General features: G+C 42.6%; 1 protein-coding gene across 4 annotated transcripts in view; it reads left to right on the top strand.

The window, feature by feature from the left end:
* The first annotated feature begins 2,812 nt into the window (after positions 1-2,812).
* Positions 2,813-22,790, top strand: part of TRAF1 (TNF receptor associated factor 1) — a 60,395-nt gene continuing 40,417 nt past the window's right edge. For 2 of the 4 annotated variants that reach the window (XM_043530346.1, XM_027823529.3), the window contains exons 1-5: positions 2,815-2,990; positions 7,513-7,826; positions 10,959-11,034; positions 12,519-12,617; positions 21,001-21,104. In XM_043530346.1, coding sequence (XP_043386281.1) covers positions 7,603-7,826; positions 10,959-11,034; positions 12,519-12,617; positions 21,001-21,104 — 503 coding nt within the window. In that variant the 5' untranslated portion in view covers positions 2,815-2,990; positions 7,513-7,602. Of the gene's footprint in view, positions 2,991-7,512; positions 7,827-10,958; positions 11,035-12,518; positions 12,618-21,000; positions 21,105-22,790 lie in introns of all 4 variants that reach the window. The other 2 variants (XM_043530347.1, XM_043530348.1) reach the window with 2 other exon arrangements.

Raw genomic sequence — 22,790 nt, 5'->3', positions numbered from 1 at the left:
TTTGAAATATGAAGTGCAGGCTCTCTAGAACTTTAGGTACAAATCTGGGAAGGAATAACTTAACTCTTTATCCTTTTGAGGAATATAAACTGAATTCCATGCCATTTACTGTTTGAAAATCTTTCACACAAATGGTCGACGTGAACATTCAGTATTCTGTTTACACCTTTTGTAGGAGTAATAGTTAACATGCTGTCCTTGGTCAAAATGTTCCCCACACCACTGTTGTGCTGTATGGTGTGTGTGTGTGTACCAATAGTCATCCAACTGCAACTGTGCACCTGAAAGGTGACTGGCTGCATTTCAATTGTGAAGTCAAGCCAAGTCAAGCATCATGCTATCGTTCCATATCATTATTGTCAGTGTGCTTCAAGGCACTGGAGCACTTGGTCCTACAGCACGTATTACCCATACATGGAGAGAATTCTGAGCCCTGACCAAGCAAGCTTTCACCGAGGCCGTAGCACATGCGACCAAGTACTCGCGCTGACCACATTTATTGAAAATGGCTTCCAGAGAAACTTGAAAACGGGCACTGTTTTCATTGATCTAACAGCAGTGTACGATATGGTATGGCACACTGGCCTGCTCGTGAAGGTATCACGGGTCCTGTTACCTTGGGTCACAGGTGTTGTTGAACTGTTCCTCCGCGATAGGCAGTTCAGAGTCCATATGGGGGAGAAGACAAGTGCTTGGAGACAACAGAGCAATGGATTACCCCAGGGCTCTGTGCTTTCTCCAAACCAGTTCAAACTTTACGTCAGTGACCTGCCAGCAACAGTCATGAAAGTTCACTTACGCAGACGACATCTATTGCGGTACCCAGGCATGGACGTTTCACGAGCTTGATGCCACCTTAAACCGGGACATGATAAAGTTAACTGACTTCTGTAAGACTTGGCGCCTCCAGCCAAGCGTCATAAAAACAGTCTCCAGTTTGTTCCATCTTCACCACGCCAGTGCAACCCAAGAACTGAATGTTTATCTGAATGGTCAGAAGGTGAGGCGTGAAGTAGAACCAGTCTGAACTTAGACCTCACACTGAGTTATCATGCCCACCTGAAGAAGACAGCAGCTGACGTTAAGACACATAACAACCTTCTTAGCAAATTGGCAGGTTCGTCATGGGGTACTTGTGCTCGAACTTTGCGGATGTCAGCTCTTGCCACCTCGTATTTGGTGGCGGAGTACTGTGCACTAGTTTGGAGTCGATTGTCACACACCAAACTGGTGGATATGTAGTTACATGCCACCATGCACATCATCTCCGGCACCCTGCGTCTGACGCCACTCCCATGGCTCCCAGTTCTGAGCAATATCGCTCTTCCTCATATCAGATGAGTTACTGGAGAAAGTACGCGCCAACCCGAGCCTGCCGCTGCACAGTGACCTTTTTAAACCACAAGCTGCACCTTTGCCGTCACGTCACCAATTATGGTCTCATCCGCCACGCCAGGATGTTAGGGCGGAAACACTCTGGCGAGAGGAATGGATATCTGTTATAATCCCCAACCAGTCCCTTGTCGCCGACCCCACAGTTTGTCCACCTGGTTTTGACCTGTCCCGTCGCCAATGGTCCCTGTTGAACATGTTCTGAATCGGGAAAGGTCTCTGTGCAGCCAACCAGTATCGCTGGGGCCTTCGTGACAGCCCTTTGTGCAGCTGCGGCATGACACAGACAATGACACACATTGTCGATGAATGCTTGCTGATTAGGTTCAGCAGTGGCCACCTCACGCCACTGAAGATGTGTAGTGACTATACTGTAGTTTGTAAAGCACTTTAGGATCTTTGCAAATGGCGGGGGCTCTGTAAAATGTCATTATTAGCAAGCAGATTTGTGTGTCATGTTTTGTTAGACGCTTTTTGAATCTGCACAGCTAGTTATTATTTCTTATCTGGAAAGTGTTGACAGCGTGTTCAGCATTGTACAGGTCACTGAAGAATTCACAGACCCGTCCAAGAAGCATAACACATTTTTTAAAACAGCAGCAGCCAGTAGGATTTGGACATGACAGAAGCACCTGCAGCATGTGTGATGTGTCATGCGGCTTTTTTCTAATATGTTTTTGTTCATGCTGTGGGTGTGCTACAAGATGAGAGCTATTTTTGATTAAAACAGCCTCACACATTATTAACTCTCATTTTACTTTTCCACTCTAATACTAACAGTATAAAAAGCTCTCAAGGGGCTAAATCAATTAACTTTAGAATATTTTGTCAAGCCTGTTTTGTGTATAAAACGAAAGTAGGCAGTCTGCAACCTGGTTTTCTTGCTTACTTTAAACAGATGAGTATTGATCATGGATATCTTCAGATATTCAGTTATCCCTATATATGCACAAACCCAAATCAGGCTCTGAAATACTAAGTAAGAAAATCAGTGTGCTCATGTTTATAGGTAAAAACAACAAGTAGTCCTTGTGGCACATTAGAGACTAACAAATTTATTTGGGCATAAGCTTTCGTGGGCTAGAACCCACTTCATCAGATGCATGATTGTTCATCGGATGCATGATTGTTTTTGCTGATACAGACTAACACGGCTATCACTCTGAAACCTGTCACCATGTTTATAGGTGTTACATTTAAAATAACAGCACACTAATATAGAGAAAAATAGTACTTTCAAAAAATCAGAGTTGCCCATTATATTTCTGAGTAGTCTTCTCAATAAAATGTGGCTTTTTTTATTCTGAGCATTAAAATACTGTTTAGGTTATTAACCATAATCCCGTATCAGATTTTAGAGTTGATATGCACTCAAAGAAGAATGCTTGGGACAAGAAAGGTCTCTTCATGGTTTGGTATTGTGCCTAGTACAAGGATTAAAAGAAAGCAGTGCAAAACAAAGGCAAAAAAAGTAGGCATGCTGCTTGTAATGAAAAAACAAACATGTGATGTAGGGGAATCCCACTTAGAGAGAAATTGAACTTAGTGTTTCCTCTTGCTGGTGATAGGCTTAGGATTTTAAGTTCTTAACCCGTTTGGTAAGTTGTCCTTAAACATTATTATTTATTATATAGAGATCTTTCAACCACTTCTTACATTATTCTTTTCTTCTTGCATATCATATTTCTTTGATGGTGCTGATTATATTATCAATTTGTGGGGAGAGTCGGGGGAACAATCTGTATTTTAAAATTAGGAAAAACATTACCTACAGCTTGTATTTAAACAGAGCAGATTTTGTGTTAGGTATTATTAATCCTTACTGGACATTTTTTCAACAATTGTGTTTATATATTTCCTAGCACGATAACAGCATTGATTAAATAACAATAACAAAATTTAGAACTCCTGCTGAATTAAATTTTACTGATGTACTTGAACAGAGAAAAGAATGAATCAGTGTACTCCTGAGGGTGGATCCTTGATTGTAGAAATGTTGCAGATCCTGTATACCTGGGTCACTCTTTGGAGAGACGCAGCCAATTGCTTTTTTCTCAGCTATGTGTGGTTGGCTTTTCTTAAAAAAAACATTTTTCTCTTTTTACTTTTGAAAAATATTGATTTCTCCTGAGTTCCTCTGTTCTGCTGAAGAAACATGATGCAATTTTTTTTGTTTATTCACCAGTGTCTGTGGCAGTGTCCAAAAGAATGTGTACAGCTTTTGAATCACGGCTTCTTTGCATGTTGCAGTAGCAGAAACAGCAGAGGGAGCAGAAGGACATTATTTTGTGCAGGTCCTGTAAAAATAGCAGTTAATATTTTGAGAAAAAATATTCCTCAAAACAGAAGGATTTTTTAAAACATACAAATATTGAGACTCCTGGGATCATTGCCTGCCAGACTGCAAAGGTGGTGGGTTTTTTGTTTGTTTCAATGGTACAGTGCTAGATCCTTCAAATTTCACCTTTCCTGCATGGGGAATCTTTTTTTTTTTTTTTTTTTTACTGCAAGACCTCCATGTTATTTAATGGCTAAGTGCAGTGATACTTCAGACTGTGGCCCCAGGAGCCACAAGTGGCTCTTCAATGTGTCTCCTGTGGCTCTTTGCAACACATGATATTAAAACACTGTGTGATTGGTTAATAATTAAATCAGGATGCTTTTACTATGTTGTTAACTAATTGTAGTTGATAAAATAATAATACTTAGAATAACCAAGAAAACATATCTAAAATAGTAAATGAAACAATGAATTCTCACTACTCTGGCTCTTTTGGGTAATGATGATTGCTAATTTGGCTCCTGAACCTCTGTGGTCTGAGCATCATTGGCCTAGTGGATACAGCACTGAACTGGGACTTAGGTGACCTGGATTCTATTCTTGGCTTTGCCACTGACTTGCTGGGTCACCTTGGACATGTTATTTCACCTCTCTGAACCTCAGTTTCTCCCTTTGTAAAATGGGGATAATGATACTGACCTCCTTTGTAAAGCTCTGTGATCTACTGATGAAAAGCTGTATAGAATGTAGGTGTTATTCCTCAAGGCAGGATATCCCGTGGTGGATGTGTCAGATTTTAGATCTAAATTACTTGGCAGTGAATTTTTTTAACACTATCCAAAGGAACTATAATTGTATGTTAAAGTAATGGGCAAGAGAGTGGCCAAGCCCTATATAGGGTGCAAAGAGCTTTCTAATGGCTGTCGTAGTCTCGAGTGTAAGTGCTGCTGCCAGTCAATCGGGAAACTGCGCCCTGTCCAACGATGGCATAACTACCATGCTCCTCACTGAGGCTCGGTGCCTTGGAACTCCTCATTGGTGTACCTGCCCATCGCTCCCTGATTCGGCTCCCTTGTGCTGAAACAGTTTACCGAATTGCAACTTAAAACCACAAAACCCGGGAAATTCAAAATTAAGGCTGAAAAAGTCCCAGATGTCTTTACTTAATCCTTTTATGAGCAGGTGTTGCAGAAGTCTTAAGCACTGGGTAATATTCCTGGTTGTAAGTATTGCTTGAGCTGGGCGTGATGCGTGATTTAAAGCATGGTCTATCAGTAGTTTTCCTCTTTCATCTTAGAGTTTCCTGGCTTTTGTGGGTTTAGCACAGACACTTAATGATATTTCAGCAAATTAGGTTGTTCTGTGGTTTTAATTTTATACAAAGTCAGCTCACTTCAAAAGCCTTTTACTGCTATGTACATCCTGCCAATAACAGCAATGTGAATTTGTCAAAATTGCTGGTCTTGCAGTAAAAAAATTGACCGAAAACCCACAGAGGTCTTGATCAGTGGTACAACAGTGCCTAGAGCTTTGGATAATACCCTATTGACTTGAATTGAGCTATATTGATTTATACCAGTTGAGAATTTGGCCCTTAATATTTATAGCTGAATGGGGAAATAAGGATCATATTCTCAAAAAACACATGAAGCCTTTATATTTAGAAAATAAGAATGGATGGTGTAACATTCTTACAAAAGGGAGTGTGTGAACCTAGAAAAGTAGCTGGCAAGGAAAATGACACCTGAAGTGATATCAACTGTCTGAGATAGATACAGGAACTGAGAAACAGTCAAACAAAATCCAGAGCAGTGGAAGTGCAGCCCGCTGCTAAACCTGCAGGAGCCACGTTATGAGTCTTTAGTTTTGCTTTTTGCTATTCTGCCCGAGGGGCTCCTGCCCTCCAAGGCTATCACTGGAGGAGTTATATTGAAGAAGAATCCTGAGCCAGACGTAGGGTATGTCTACTCTTCAATTAAACATCTGCAGCTGCCCTGTGTCAGCTGACAGGCTCAGGCTGCAGGACTGTAAAATTGTGCTTGACATTCGGGCCCGAGCTGGAGTCCAAGCTCTGAGACCCTGTGAGGGGGGAGGGTCCCAGAGCCTGGGCTCCAGCCCAAGCCCCGACATCTACACTGCAATTTTACAGCCCTGCAGCCTGACCCCCACGAGCCAGAGTCAGCTGACGGGCCAGCCATGGGTGTTTACGTGCTGTGTAGACATACCCTTAAAGGCTTGTCTGAGGCTCTAATCTCTACAGTCAGCAAGTTTATAGGGTGAGATGCCAATGTGTAAATGCTGAGCATAGCTCTTTCTGTAACTGTGGTGTTTGTTGTTTTAGAAGTGCTGTCACCACTTAGACAATGTTCATTCTTGAGTTTCTGGCTTCTCTACTGGTGAAAGTGTCTTTTCTTTATAAAATGAATACCACTAATAATAATCCTTATAGAAGACTTCTCATCCATAGGTGTCAAAGCACTTTGCAAAGGTAGGTGAGCATATCAATCCCATTTAACACATGAGGAAACTGAGCACTAGGGGTCAGATTCTGAAAGGCATTCAGGTGCCTAAAAATGCAGATGCCTAATGGGATTTTAAAAAGTGTCCAGATGCTTAATTCCCATTAAAATCAATGGGAGATAAGTGTCTAGACTCCTATCTGCATCTTTAGGCACTTAAACACTTTTAAAAATCTGACTTGAGGAGATGAAGTAATTTACAAAAGATCAAGGAATAAGTGTGTGGTGGGACTGGGAACACAAGCCCCTTCTGATTTCCACCCTTGTACTCTATCCATTAAACCTCAGAGCTGTATCCCTTCATTTTAAAAAATATTAATAAAAGGGCACTGTTGGATTGCAAATAAAAATTGTAAAATCATGACCTGTATTATGAAATAATTTAGATGATTAAGAATGAAAAACTGAAAGCATTTACTTTTTCTTCATTCCTGTTGATTTGTTTATTTGTAGCATGCTGTTCCGCCCATAAAATAGACCAGACAAATCTGTTTCACTTTCTGAATGGTCATGCATTAAAATAATGCACATTTTTCATTGGTTGAAATTAAAAAAAAAAAAACGGAAATATTTCTATTGATTTTTAGATTTTGTGAAATCTTGTCTTTATAAAAGTGAAATTTGGGTCCTAAATCAACATGATGCTGCCCCTTTCACAAGGAAAACATTTTTTTAAGCCTTGTTCTTACCCAACTGTGTCTCTTCTTTATTCTTTTATCATGACGTAGGGCTTGTCTACACTACCCGCCTGATCGGCGGGCAGCGATCGATCCAACAGGGGTCAATTTATTGTGTCTAGTAGAGAAGCGATAAATTGACCACTGAGTGCTCTACCGTCGACTCTGGTACTCCACCAGAATGAGAAGCGTAAGCGGAGTCGATGGGAGAACGTCAACTGTCGACTTACCGCAGTGAAGACACCGCGGAAGATAGATATAAGTACGTTGACTTCAGCTACGCTATTCACATAGCTGAAGTTGCGTATCTTAGATCGACCCTGCACGGTAGTGTAGACAAGCCCTGAGGAGTGAAAAGTGTTTCACACCTCAGTTTTGGTCAAAATAGTACAGCAGCCTTATCCATGGTAAAATTCCACAGTATATTATTGATTTTTCCAAATATATCTTATACTTAAATGGCCCATTATCAAATTAGTTTAGATAATCAGGCTCCCACTGTAATCCAGAAATATTTTCTCCTCTCTGAATGCTTATACTTTAGATTGATTGACTGACTGCAGTTCATCATTACAATAAGGAATTCAGAGGGGGAAAAACACCCCCAAAACACACTTTCATGTATTTTTTTCTGCATTCTCAGAATTATTACGTACGAGTCTGAAGTTTTTAGATGGAAGTTTGTATACGAATAATGGGAACAGCTTTAGACTGAAGCCTTTAGACCATCTTCATGGCAGAACACACTGTAGAGCCCCAGCATTTGGAGGATTTCGCATCAGGAATTGATACATCGGCTATGAGTAGCTCACCTGCTTCTGGAGAGGCTCTGGAGAAGTATATGGCTGATGTTTCCTCTAAATATATTTGTCCTCTATGCAAAATGTTTCTGGAGAATCCAGCACAGGTGCCATGTGGTCACAGCTACTGCATGTCCTGCGTTGAATGGTTATTAAGGTAATCCTGTTATACTGAACGTAGTAACTGCGATTAGGTAGTGTCACTACGGCCCTCATGAGCAAAACTGACCTGGAACTAGATCCAATATCTGCAAAACTGTCTGAAAAAAAAGATATGATATCAGAGCCCTGTCATACAAATCTCATCTCATTGAAGTGATCCTTATACTTGAGAACTACTCATGTGAGTGAGAGTTATGGGTTGGTTATGGTTATGTTGGTAGTTTTTTTTATTAAGATAACATTTTATATTTCTCAGCATCCCGTAAGGGGTTAGATGATGCCATGCTTTGAACTGGATATTGATTCAGGATGGGATTTTGACAATTGTCCAGATGATTTAGGAGCACAACTTCCATTGGCTTTCATTCAGGCTGACAGCCAATGAGACTTGAGTATTTTTCAAAATCTCAGCCTACATAAATATTGAATAGAGTATTTTAATACAATCTTCATGTGTACAAATTATTTTAGAAGATTGTGGGGTTTTAATATTACTTTTTATTTTTGAGGTCCATACTTGGAGAGAGGGAAAGAGAATGAATATTGTATTTTAAATTTGTTACATCTCTGGAATTGGTATTTACATAAATATGATTAAAATATCTCATTAGTATGAAGCAAAGACCATGACTTGATCAAGACTGGGGATTTTTCTTTTTTAATTTCTATTTACATGAAAAATTGCATCATTATCTATACTTCTTTCCAAAGCAAATATTCCTGTTTGATTAGATTGCAGCCCCAGTTTTCAAATATGACCACCTCACTAGAATGTCCAAAATATAGAATTTTTGTTACTCAGAGCCTAAATATGTGGCTTCTCACAATATCGCATTCCCCTTATTTCCTTGTTGTTTTTCACTGACCCATTTAAGTCAGTCTCGTTTTAAATTGTTCTCTGTCTGATTACAGGTTATAGAATGCAAAGATGTCATTTTGTTTTGGCAGTCAGGTTCAGTCTTGGGATGGTGCTGTAGAAAGGGGCCTCAAACACAGTTCAGATTTGGACAAAGTTGGCGTGTGTGTATGGATCTAGGGTTTCAATTCTAATTCTGTCTAATAACAATAGTAAACCAGTGATTTATATAAGGGAAGAGGTGGGGATTAAGGGGAGCCAGAGAAAATCTTTCTCCGCCCCGCCTCCTCACCACCCAGTATGTTTTCTGGCCAGAGAATGCAATTAAAATGAAGAATATATAGGACAGCATGCTCTGTGCCCCCAGTTTCCCTTTTGGTTACACAGGTACAATCCCACTGACTTCATGTGATCTATGTGAAATTCACTGGGGCGGGTGTGGGGAAGTCATATACAGCTCTTATTTCCATGCCTTGCGTTGTCATTTGCTGAATATATTTAACTCATTCTGCAGCTTTAAGAGCTGTATATGACTTCCCCTCACCCGCCCCTGTGAATTTCACATAGATCACATGAAGTCAGTGGGATTGTACCTGTGTAACCAAAAGGGAAACTGGATCCAAAGAGCATGCTGTACTATATATTCTTCATTTTAATTGCATTGGCATCTTTTTCAGAGAGACAGAAACATTGTGAAGATTCCATGATGGGTCAGGTTCAGTCCCTTAGAGCAGCTCGATTGTGTTGTTTGAAATGGCAAAAATGGCCTAAAAATGGATAACTGCAGTTTTCAAAGCCTTGTTATAGGTGGAAAACTTTTCTCAGAAACCTCCAAGCAAACACCAGAACTCTGAAAAGGAGGATCAGGGGCTCTTAGAACCCAAGTATTAATTTATCAGGTGGTCTTGTAAATGATAGTGACAACAGGACACATAACCAATCAACAATCAACTGAAAGGTGATCATTGACTTGCTTATGAGGCGATTCTGTTGTACAGGATACAGTTTTCCAACCTTCTCATGTTTCTATGTCTCATGGTGGACACCACATGGGTCAGAAAATTCATGATACAGCTTATTAATTTCTGCTCAGCATGGCTAGAACCCAAATCTGGAATGGCCATGAAAAACCTGGTTTGTTAGCTGCCTGCTAAATCTGGTATAATTTATGGCTTCTTGGCATCACCAAGGGTGTGAATGCTTAGACAGCAGTCCAGACTTCTGTAGGCATAAGTGGAGATATTCTGGTCATGAAGAATGAGAAACTTATTCTTCAGCATCTCTGCTGCACATAAAATCACAGATACTTTTTTGGCCCAGGGGGAGCTGTTTAGTGATTTGTTTTTAATGCCTTGCTTTCTGAGCAAAGACAAGATATTTTTCCTTCTTAAGAAAGTTTGATGGTACTTTTGTGGGAGACCCAAGAAAAGGAAAGGATGACTAGAGTCTCATCTTCCCACATGTCCCATATGTATACCCATGCCAACCCTTACCTTGGGGAATTGAAAGGTTGAATGGACTAGTAATAGAAGATTTCACCTCTGGGTCACCCTTCATATCCAGGCTGATAGTTATCAAATGCATTTATCATGTAATGGCTGCTTGATGGTGTGCAAAACAAGTTTGGGACTCAGTCCAGTTTCCAGACAGATGTCCACATTCTAAAAACCACTATCAGAACTGACAATAAATGGCCTCCTTCTTGGTCTCGGCAGAGAGGCTGGGATTGAACAGGCACAAAGGCAGCCTGACTCCGCACCCCAGAGGTTATCCCTTTATGCTAGGATAGACTCATATTTGCATGACTGTGTGGAGAATGTTGTAGTGCCAGTGCCCATGCTATACCTGTTCTATGGATAAACCGAGGACTTTGTTCTCCAGGGCTACCGTTCCACTTCCTTTCCATGGATGCTAAACTGTCACTAATATATATTTTAAATCCTTTGCTTGGTTGTTGCAAACAGTTCCAAATCATGCCTGGTCTATACACTGCATTAGTTGTGCTCTAAGGCAGAGTGGGCCCAATCAATCTCTAGAATAATTTACTTAGTTATCAGGCTTGAATTTTCCCCTCAGTGGTGATAGGCAAAGGGCCAAATTCCCGTCTCACTAGTGCTAGTGCAACCCAGTTGATTCGCCAATAAAACTGAGAGGAGAATGTGGCCCAAAGTATGAATTTATATGAGTTTTTAGTTTTCATTGAGTAGCTGCCCAAATGCAATGACATTTCCAAGAGTTTTACTTTTAAAATTGCTTTTTTTTCCCTCTCAGAAACATCCCTGATCCAGAGTGTTTACTGTGTGGAGAGAAAATAGTCACTGATGATGCAATTTTTAACTTCGGCTCTGTGAGTAATTTTGCTCATTAATCCCCAAAGCTTTTTTAAGAAACATAAGAAGAAAACTCTATATCCCAATAATACCAGGATATAAACTCAAATGGCAGAGAGAATTGCAATAAAATATTTGATGGGATTGTCTAAACAGTCTCCCTTTGAACACTCCTTTTCTATTTCTGCAGTGTTTAATGTGTTGCTGTGTGAATGTAGCTGGGTATTAGAGACTTATTTCTCTCATATGGGTGATGATGACTATGCTCAGACACCTTACTCTTCTTCCTTCTTCTCACGTCTGATTTTAAAGCCTCAGAAACACTGACTCAGCCATCCCTTCTAACACGGCAACATAGAAAATGTGTATAAAGCATATTGAAATTAATATATGAAAAGCACCACATGCTGTATTCAGATAACATTATGACTGGGTGCACACAGCTAAAATATCAGTAAACTACAGGTTCTGGCCTTAACTTGCATTGTAGGTAAGCTTTGCAGTGGACTAAGATCACTGGGCCAAATTCAGCCCTGGTGGTAGTAAGTGCAACTCCCATTATGTTTGTGAAATGTGCTAAGAAAGTATATATTAAATATAGCTGTCGTCTCCTGGAAACCGATAATGTTGAACATTTCAATCAGCACACTAATTCACCTTTTCTCCTCAAATTTGTGGCAGAGATACATGAATAAGCCAAATTATCAGTATTAGGAATTATGCATGTAAATGTCTGGTACACTGAAAAGAACAGCTTATGTGGACTCAGTATGATGATGACAAGCTTTGAGGATCTTGCACAGTTTATCATGTTATATAGGAAAGTTACAACAGTATTGTGGTTGCAGTACTGGGAATGAGATGATCAGGATTCTATTCCTGGCTCTGCCAACAGACTTGCTGTTTGACCCTGGGCAAGTCACTATAAAAATCTCCATCTCTGTTTTCCCCCTCTTTACAATGGGGGTAACAATGTTTACCTAATTTACAGGGTGCTGTGAGGCTGAATTGATGATTTTTTGTAAAGTGCTTTGAGATCCACAGATGGAAGGTGTAGTATCGTTTGATAGATTTTCAGTTTTTTGAGATAATTACATAAATCTCAAATACAATACAAAATATCTCTTAAAAATCTTAGAAGACTACACTTTACTTAGACCAGCACATTTCATGGGTACTGATAACACAAATGTTCTTGATGCATTTGCATTCTAAGCAAAAATACATGCTAGTGATTAAGATTGCTAACATGATATTATGTTGAAAGAACTAAATAGCATGATTATGCTGAGGCTGTCCTGAAAACACAAGACGAGTTATTCGTTTTTCTTATTGCTAAAAAGTGTTCTCACTCCTCACCTGCATGGTCCCTATTTCTGAAGCTCTGTGTGCCTGCCTCTGAGTATTCTGGTTACACAATGTAAATTGCAGTCAGATCATATATAATGTTATATTCTACATCATTCTCTTTATCAATTTCAATTATCATACTGTACTACAGATAAAACCAGATGAAGTCATGAGCAAGGAGATTGAAAGACTTACAATCAAGGGTCTGAGAGAGGGTTTTCTTCAGTCTGGACCACTGGACCCAGATGAGGTAAGTGATCGTTAAAGTCAAGAAAGGGCCATGTCAGAAATAAGGATATAGATTATAAGAAGTGACTTTGCAAGAGCAAGAACTTGTTTGCAACAGAATCTTCTAACCAATGTATATACAGCGGGGCCAAATACGGTAAGTTGTGCATTGGAGACTTCTGTCAGGGCCAAGGGAAAGAAATCCTCCCTCAAAGCCCATTCATGGCCTCTATTGAAACTTCAGGGTTGCAGTTGCTTCCTACAGCTCCTCTAGATCATCTCTGCAAGGGAATATGGAGCATTAGAACCCCTGGCCCCATGACCAAAAGTCTATATGCTGGATCATGATGACTGTCACAGAACACAGCTCCATTGCGCACAATGATCCTTGCATAAGGTTCAGCATTGTACATCCCCTCCCCCGCCCGCAAGGGCAGGATTTGTCATGTACATAGCATTTAACCTGACAACCCCCATCCTCACAACATTACCCCATGACTATGTTCATGAATCTTTTGGCAAAATCTGTAGATCTTAAAAAGGTTGGAAAGAATTATTATCTGCATTTTGCAGGTGAAGAAATTGAGGCATAGAGCAATTAATTGATTTTTTTTTCCAAGGTCACACAGTAGGTCACTGGCAGAGCTGGGAAATTAATCAGTCTCCTGATTCCCAATCGGGCATCCTATCCACTGGACTACTCTGCCTCCCTGAACAAAAGGAAAGAAGGAATGGGAAAAAACAATAGATGGCTGCCTAAAGCCATTTCCTCTTTATTTCAAACAGACTCAGGAAAATGGCAACTAATTTATTTTAAGAATCAGCAAATCAATACAATCTTAATGCTGACGTGCTAATAAAAAGCATCTACAGCTGAGGGAATTTGGAACTTCTGAGCAGCCTTAAGATAGCTGAAACTATGGTAACAAATATGGCCTTCCTGGCTGAGCATTAGTTGGATTCTGCGGTCCTGTTCGCAAGTCTAATTTCTGAAATGAAACTTGCAGCAAAGTTTTCAAAAGCACCTGACATTAGAACTGAAGTCTTGTTTCCAAAAGTGACATATGCACTTAGGAGCCTAAATCCTCTTGACTTTCAATAAAACTTAATCTCCTAAAACACTAAAGCATGTCTACAGTGCAGTTAAACTCCTGTGGCTGGCCCATCTCAGCTGACCCAGGCTCCGGGGGCTTGGGCTATGGGCCTGTTTAATTGTGGTGTAGACATTTGGGCTTGAGCTGGAGCCTGATCTCTGGGACCCCGCAAGCCTGAACCTCTACACTGCAATTTTACAGCCCTGCGAGCCTCAGTCAGCTGACACAGGCTAGTTGTGGTTATTTCACTGCAGTGTAGACATACCCTTAGGCCCTTTTGAAAATTGTACCCCCGAGTTTATAGATCTGCTACCCCTTCAGGATTAATATAATTGTCCAGCATTGACTTTTAAAAAGTGCTAATCTTGGTAGCTTTCTGTTTTTACCCAGAATTTTCTCTCTAAATGCATAGTAAAGCCAGTGAGCCATTTAAAAAAGTACACATCTGAAACGTTGCAAATCTAGAGGAAGTTACCTTCCCAGCAAGAAGTGTCGTCATCTTCAGGCTCCATGTAGTGCGCGGGAACTAGCATGCATCTCTTCATGCATTCAAAATGAGAAAATTACATGAGAAAATTTCCATAGTCTCCAGCTCATTAAACTAGAAGAGGAAGGCTGAGTGACTTCAGACACTTATTATGACCTTATCCCAAGAGATTCTGATCCCCAGCTATTCCCAGTGACTTTTAGGCTATGCCTACACTATGCGGAATATAGCAGCATAGCTACAGAGATGTATTATGCCAACATAATCCGATAGTGCAGTGGTTCCCAAACTTTAACAGCCCATGAACCCCATTCACTAAACTGTGAAATCTCGTGAACCTAAAAATCCTCCTAAAAATGAATATTTCCCGGGATTTAAGTTTAAATTTCCTCCGCGCTCCATGGGGCTCCTGCTTCTGGACCCCTTTGACCGCTCTGGTCAACTGAGCTCCACTGAGCTTGGGCTGCAGATCCCGCTGACTGCCAGGGCTCGGGCTACCAGCCCCAACTGCCCGGCCCCGCTCTCCCTGGGGCTCGGGCTGCCAGCCCTATGCAGAGCGCTGGGGTTCGGGCTGCCGGCTCTCCCCCTCACAGGGGCAGGGCTCAGGCTGCCAGCCCAAACTGCCTGGCCCCGCTCTCCCTGGGGCTTGGGCTGTCAGTCCCGCGCGGAGCGCTGGGGTTCAGGCTGCCGGCTCCCCCGCTCACGGGGGCAGGGCTCGGGCTGCCAGCCCCAACTGCCCTGCCCCACTCTCCCTGGGGCTCGGGCTGTCTGCCCTGCAGCCAGGTCCCACCAGATTTATTTGGGCATAAGCTTTTGTGGGTAAAAAACTTGAAGAAGTGGGTTTTTTACCCACAAAAGCTTATGCCCTTATAAATCTGTTAGTCTTCAAGGTGCCACCGGAAGTCTCCAGATGTTTCAGACTCTGAATCCCAGCTGTAGTGTTTCCAAAGAAACAGGCATTTGAATGTGACAGTTCCGTACTCTGCCCAAGTGCCAACCTCTGCATGCCTGATTGCCAGTCTGCCTACGTATTACATGTAGTGCACTGTGCCCGGAAAGCTGTATAAATTAGTCAAAATTTCTTCTCGCCTCTGCTAGAAAGCAAATGACTGGACTTGATTCCACCAAACTTGGCAGGATGACTAGGATGCTGTATAAGCAGGATTTTTCTAAAAATCATGCCCCACTATACCAGCACATTAAAGTCAAACTGGTTTCTAAAATTAAAAAAAAGGTGCGTATGGTGATGTGCACTGATCTCTGTAAACAAAGGGTCCCATTGAAGATAATGAGGTTGTAAGAAAGAGCAGAATTTGGGCTATTTGTTTTAAAATCCTCATTTTATGTATTTCCAAGATAGCATAAGAGTGAAAACTTTTTCCATTTGTCTATTTAGACCTTTCTAAACTGGTTCACACTGAACTCTCTTGGCAGATATGTTAGGCTTGAATTTGCTAAATCACTGAGGTAATAATGACAGGTTTCAGAGTAATAGCCGTGATAGTCTGTATTCGCAAAAAGAAAAGGAGTACTTGTGGCACCTTAGAGACTAACCAATTTATTTGAGCATAAGCTTTCGTGAGCTACAGCTCACTTCATCGGATGTGATATAATAATATCTCTAAGGGTTAATACAACATAAGCCTCTAAGTCCTCATTTTTATATCTCTTTTTTTTTTTTTTTTAAGAACTTCACCGTTTGTATTTTAATGACTTATTAAACAGATAATTCATTCTGACAGGTTTTCATACTGGCACATGCAACAAGTTCATCTAGTTGACCCCGAGTTAATATACAATTGACCACACCAAAGTCCACCAACTTGTGCACAGACACATATGAAACTCCATGGTATATTCATGAGTGTTACTCTGCTGGGTCTAGCTACTATGACAAATCAGGGACGAGAATCCAAACTTCCTCCCACTCTTTCAGCCTTTGCTCATGCAGCACTGCAGAAAGCATTCGTATATTTAACCTCTTTCTGGCTCCTCCACAGATCAAATTAGGATTAGCACAGTACCATATCAGAACTTTTTTTGAATTACAGAATCTCCTGCAATAACAAAAGAAAAGTATGTGATCTGATTTGCAAGTAAACAGTCACTCCTTCTTAAACTAGCGTATCTTTACATAACTATTGTCATTCCTTCTTGACTGATCTTGAAATATATGTCATGACCAAGTGCCAGTTAAAGGATAAAATTGCTTGTCTGAGACGGTAGCTTAGACTTGAATGCTACTATATTATTTTTATTTTGTTCTGATGAATCAAAAGGAATCTGAGACCATCTGGAATTAAGAGTAGGGTGACCATATTTCCCTATGCTGAATATGGGACACCCAGTAAAAGTATTCCTTCAAACGACTTCAATGGCAATCAATCAGAACTATGCAGTACGAACGTTCAAATTAACATCAAGTTGACTGAGCCCCTGTTAAAAAGAAATACTGTATAGCTGGATTCTTTTTATTTACCTTCTTATCTTTAAGGCTTTAGGGTTCACATGGGGAGAGGTGACATACACACTTCCATACATCTCTCTCTCACGGGGGGTGACTGACCGACCCGCCCCACCCTGCCTGCTGCTCTTTGCCCCCCATGCCTCGCTGAGCCCCGGGGATGGACCCGCCTCTCCTGGTACATGCTGCCATGTCTTCCCAAGGCACCATGTTGGGGGGCCACGCAGGGTCACATGTTCCCCCTCCCCAGATTTCTGCTAGGGTTGATACCAGAATGTGGCCAGCAGCAGCCTTTCAGCACTGTGCAGGAGGAAAGGGACGGGAGCTGCTTCCAGCCACAGGAGCAAGGAAGGGATGACCTGGCCCGAGTCTTTGCAGAACTCATGTCTTCCCACCCACTCTGCTCCCTGTGACTGGAAGCAGCTTGTCCCTTCCTGACCGCACAGTGTCAATAGGCAGCTAACACCTCCAGGCTGCTGCTGGCCACCGACATAACCCTGCTGCCACCTGTCACCCAACTACAGCGCAGGCAGGAACGGGTTAAGTCCTAAGGGTGCATTTTGCACCAGGGACAAGGGAATCTGACTGCAAGGCTGGGTGAAGAAGGTGCTAAGCCCCTGCCCAGAGGGCTGCTGTGGAGCCTGCAAGATCAGGGTGTGAACAGACTGGAAATCACTTCCTGCCCCCACCCGCCACTCCAGAGCTTAGCTGAGGGGCAGAGAGCCAGCGCTGTGCGGGGCTTTGGCACATGCAGAGCTTGGCTCCTCCTGGCCAGCGCCCTGAGCTGGAGGGTCTTGGGCTTTCCCAAGGTGCCTGCCCAGCCAGAGGCAGTGGTGGAAGGAAGGAGCTTGCCCGGCCAGGCTGTTGGTGAGTTGAGCGTTCTGACCAGGGGCTGATTCTCTACACAGAACTGGGAGCGGGACGCGTCCCACTGGGGGGATATGGAGGAGCATTGGGAATGGGGCGGGGGTGAAGGGGCAAAGCAGGGAGAGGAGGGGAGCACGTAAAGGGCTGATGGGTGGGCAGCAGAGGCGACACGTAACCAGCCACTGCGTGGCACCTGCCCACACTCACCAGCCACCGCAGCTTGCAGCGCCCAGCCAGTGCCAGCAGGAAATGGGTTGCGGGGGCGGGGCCATGCTGGCCAAGAGCCAGCACGCAGCGGAGGCTGCGCTGAGGGACCAGCACGAGAAGCGGCCAGCTCCGCGTGCTGCAGCTTCGCCCCACCACCAGCCTTGCACACCAATCCTCATTGTCGACAACTGGACCCCGCCACTCATCGCAGGTGGCTGGCGAGCAGGGATCCAGTCAGCAGCAGGACCCACCAGTAGTGATGGGGGAGGAGGGAGACAGAAAATATGAGACAGTTTGCCCATTTTTAAGAAGAGGTTGGGACACCTACAGGAGGGCTTAAATACGGGACTGTCCCTTTAAAAACGGGATGTCTGGTCACCTTTTCAACGGTATCTATTTCTCCAGGCTATTGGTCAATGCAAAACCAGAACAATGCACCATGATTCTTTTGTATATATGTGTGATAGAGGCAGCTCTTCAGGGTAAGTGCGGTCAGCTTGCTTTCTGAGTTTGGAATCAGATAAAGTACAGCCATGACCTATTGATTCCAGTTGTTTCTGATCTCACCTTTGTATGTCACTTTTGCCCTCCCATTCCTAGAGGTTGCCTCCTCTGCCTTGTGACTGTACTGGTGACGAAGTGTCTGTTTAGCTATTCATAGCTGTGTCCTACTAACTATCCATCTGTGGTATTTATAACCATTTATCACCTTGGTATTTATCAGCTTACTACACTATCCTCCCCCACTACATGAACCCCCTTTATCATCACAATCTCTGAAGACCTTGGCTTTGCGCCCGTGTAAATATAAGAGAGAGATTAGTAATGTTTGTCGTCTGCTGGCCAAAAGACTCCTGTAGCCAATCAATAAATTTCAGTGACTGGAAACTCCACAGCACACTGAATACTGTTCATGCTAAAACATCTGTAACTAGGACAATGCTGTTATAGGGGGCAAGGTCAGAGGTTCAACTCCACAAAGCTGCATCGGTAATCCAACCTCTGGGCATCTTACTGCCTAGGCTGCACTTGTTCTCAACATTGCCCACTGTCACTCCTACTAGTTTCTGCACCACCTCAGGGACGACTCTAGCCCTAGCACACTGCTTGGGGCTGAGCAAGGAGCCTAGTTGTACAACTGGCCCTCAGGGAAATGACCAACCAGGAGAAGGATGTGCATAAAGCCCCTCTCCTTTCTTATACCAGCTGGAGTTGGGCAGCAGTTAACTGGAGGAAGCACATGCTACTCCTTTAAACACAGGAGCCTCCATTGTTCCCTGTGGAATTTTGCCTGTCTTTGTTCTGAAAAGCCACAGTGCCCAAGACACAATCACTTGAGTGCTGCAGCCCCTCTTCCTTCCCTGTCTCCTCATGAGGCTGTGGCTGCAAAAGCCAAAATCCATAATGGGCATTACTTCAGGAGAATATGTCCACTTCCCAAAGCTCTTATTTCTTTGCCCGACATTGTACAACTGCATGTGCAAGACTTCACCAAACATGCTGCTCTGGGTTTCTTCCAGGATAGCTCAATTTCTTTCATGGTCATACAGTAGCATAAAGTATCATGTGATTCAGGGGATGTCCCTGTAAAGAGGATTTGATGACTTGTGAAAGAAATAGGGTTCAGATAGTTGGGCAAATTCCAATAGTTCTGTGACTATATAACTTTTCTGCTGCCCAAATCCCTGCAATAAATAATGAATCACCTACTCACCTCCTCTTTTTAATTTTTTATTCTTCTCCCTTTTGGTAAAATCAGTGTTGTATTTCACAGTGAAATAAGAGAGGTTGCTAGAGAACAATCCAAGGTGATCCACTGGTGGTTCTGTGCATGCTACCTTTATAACACTTCCAGCCTGTTCATGCAGAGACAAGAAGCAGGAACAGAATATTAGATACTGTTTGTTCTAGCTGCATGACTATTGTTAGTGATTATATTTCAGGCTCTCCTGTATATGTGTGTGAGAATAGGTACTTCAGGTAAGACTACAGAAGCATAGTCTGGTCTGTAGAACAGACGTTTGCTCCAGTATTCTGGTTCTCCACTGTTTTATAGGGAGCTGTATGCGGGTTATTGCTGTCTGCTGCAGAGCTGGCTGTGTTTCACTGGTGCAATCTGTGAGTTCTTTGAACTCCTTTGGCTGAAATTCAGCTCAGTGCTGTGGTCTAAAGTAGCACTTAGGTCTTGTGCTGACTCTCTGCACGGGGGGAATGTTACCACCTTGTGATGAAACCACTATGTAAAATATTCTATTATCCTTTAAAAAGAACAGGAGTACCTGTGGCACCTTACAGACTAACAAATTTATTTGAACATAAGCTTTTGTGGGCTACTGATGCTGGCCTTTAACCTTCCTGTGCCTTATTCCACTGGGGGCAGGAGGGGTTATTCCTGGCAGTTGTGGAACGTATAAAGACATCTGAGAGGAGGTGCTGGCAGCTACCATCTTGGAATGGTTCCTTCTGAGGGGCCAGAACCTGTGGCCTCTTGTAAAGATTGTTTTTCATAACAAAGCTTTTGGGATTTTCTTGTTACAGAAACATTGACCCCTGGAATGGATCTCTCAGGGGTTGGTGGCTGCAGGGAAGGGATGAGACATAGCCCCTTTTACCATAGGGAGCACCCTCTCTCATTTAGAGCTCTGCAACATTTTCATAAGAAAACCCCAAACTGTATGAAACTTGCCCACCTTGTGGTTATGCAAAAATAACTTGAGCCAGTCTCTCTGTGAATCACTTGAGTGACTTTGGTGCCATTTGTGGCTTCCCATCAAAGCTGAGTGAAATTCACCATTTGGCACAGTTTCCACATGACACTAGGAGAAACTTGGCAGAATCAACTTTCACTTTGAGTCTGGGGTTAGCATCCAAAATTCAAAGTGAAACTCAGGAGGTCAAATGCATCCCTCATGAGACTCAGCTGGAGAAAATAGATTTACACTAGGTTGAATTTAGGGCAGGGTGTCTGAGCCAACATGGATTGAAACCAAATCCCCATGACCCAAAACCAGCAAGTTTCATACAACTCTGTTCATACCTGGTACATGCGGCTTGTTATTTCTCCTTCTTTGGTCACTAGTTCTGAACTGAACAGCTCCCTAAAGAGACAGCCCCAGTAGAGGGCACTCCTTCCCATAAGCTTGTTGTTCACAAGTGAGACATTCCAATCCTAGCCTATGAAGCAAAAGTTAATTATAGTGGAAAGAGTTAGGTGCGCTTTTAATTAAACAGATAAAATATTGCTGCATTAGACTGTGCAACATGTCTGTGTTTCTCTTTCTTCCAGGAAGACCCATTGATACCGAACTGGAACAGACGGAAGCATTCGTTTCCCAAATACTCTGTGTCCCGTCCAGTTCGAGATGCAGATGTTCCATATGGAGTTTCAAGGTCTGTTTCCTTGGCTGCGTTTTGAGGATGCTTCTGGGAACTTGTGTACAATGATGTATTTTTTGAGCCTGTCATTGACAAAGATGCCGAGTTACTTGACCTCACAAGATGACTTTGTTCAAGAATCTAGACATGGAGACAGTTAGCTTGCACATAGACAAGATGCAGATTTGCCTTGTTCCACACCCACCTTCTCCCACTTTCCCTTTTACTCTCCATGCCACTCCATGCTTGAAAGTTTCCTCTTTTGCAAGCACTAAGCACCCTACATTCTCCTTCAAATTCCTCCTTCAAGTCCTCTTACTCTGTGAATATTCATGACTTTGATTTCCTCACATCAGTCACGTCTCTGTGCCTATGTGTGGGAAGAAGCATGATCATGTAGACTGGGAGGGGAAAAAAACATAGATTCTGTTCCTAGTTGTGCAAGGGTCCTCCTGTGCAACCTTGAGCAATGCACTTAACTTCTCTGTGCCTCTGTTTCCTCATCTGTAAAATAGGGATGATAACAGTAATTGCAAAGGGTGTTGTGGAGCTTATTTCAGTCGTGTGTGTAAAGCACTTGGAGATCCTTCTATGGAAAGCACTGTAGACGTGCCACTGAAATTTGAGTTGGATTATAAACTGCAGAGGGATGCACCCTTGTCTTTCTGTGTGTTTTGGAAAGTGCCACACGAACGTATAGGTGATCTATAAATAATAGTAATAATAAAGATCTAGTCCAACATTTTTAAAATTGTTGTCAGTGTCTCAGGTTTGGAAGCCCAACTTGACACTCTTTAAAGGAGCTGGATTTTCAGAAAGTGCTGAGCACCTGCCTCCTGAAAATCAGGCCACAGTAAGGCATCTCACATTGGGCACCTCAAGTTAGCAGTCATGTTTGAAAATCTTGGCTCTATTCGTAAGTCCCCATTATTCACAGAACAATATATAGTTACCAGAGTGTCAGTGATCCTACAACATTGGAATCAAAGCATCTGGGTGTGGCATCTTCCAGAAGTTGGTGTTTGATTGAAGAAAGCAAGGAGAGGTGAGTGTGGGCTTGTCCACACTGGCAATTTACAGCACTGCAACTTTCTCACTTGGGGTGTGAAAAAACACCCCCCTGAGCACAGGAAGTTTCAGCGCTATAAAGCGCCAGTGTAGGCCATGCTCCCAGCCCTGGTAGCTACACCCCTTGTGGATGTGGGTTTTTCACAGCTGCGGCAGCTCTTTAGCGTTGCCAGTGTAGATAGCCCTTAGTCTTGCTTATTTGCTGCAGCTGAGAAAAGTAAAGGGCAAGGAAATCAGTTTGTGTGATTAGTGCATCAGTTAGTACTTTGCACACTGTGGGTGGTCTGCAGATAGCCAGGCTGAGAATCTGTAGTGAGCTGAGTTATTTACTGATGAACTGAGATCCCGGCGCTGTGATCCTACAGGAGTTGCTACCATAGGCTAACTGGACAATGTGTACATTCCTGATGGTCTGCACTCTGTCACTCACATAAACAGTCATTAGACACTTTGCTGCCCTGGGCAATATCCTGTTCTCCTTGTGTGGTAAAAACAGCCCTGCCGAGCAGACAGTAGAATCAGGTGGATTCACTTTAACTTCAGGTGTTTTTATTGAGCTTTAGTTAAAAATTAAACAATACACAAATGTTTATAAAAGAAACTCCTTCAAGAAATAATTCAGCATGATTTGGA

The sequence above is a fragment of the Chelonia mydas genome, chromosome 16 (genome assembly GCF_015237465.2).
Source record: "Chelonia mydas isolate rCheMyd1 chromosome 16, rCheMyd1.pri.v2, whole genome shotgun sequence".
Classification (NCBI taxonomy): Eukaryota; Metazoa; Chordata; order Testudines; family Cheloniidae; genus Chelonia; species Chelonia mydas.
This window is presented reverse-complemented; position numbering and strand designations above follow the sequence as displayed.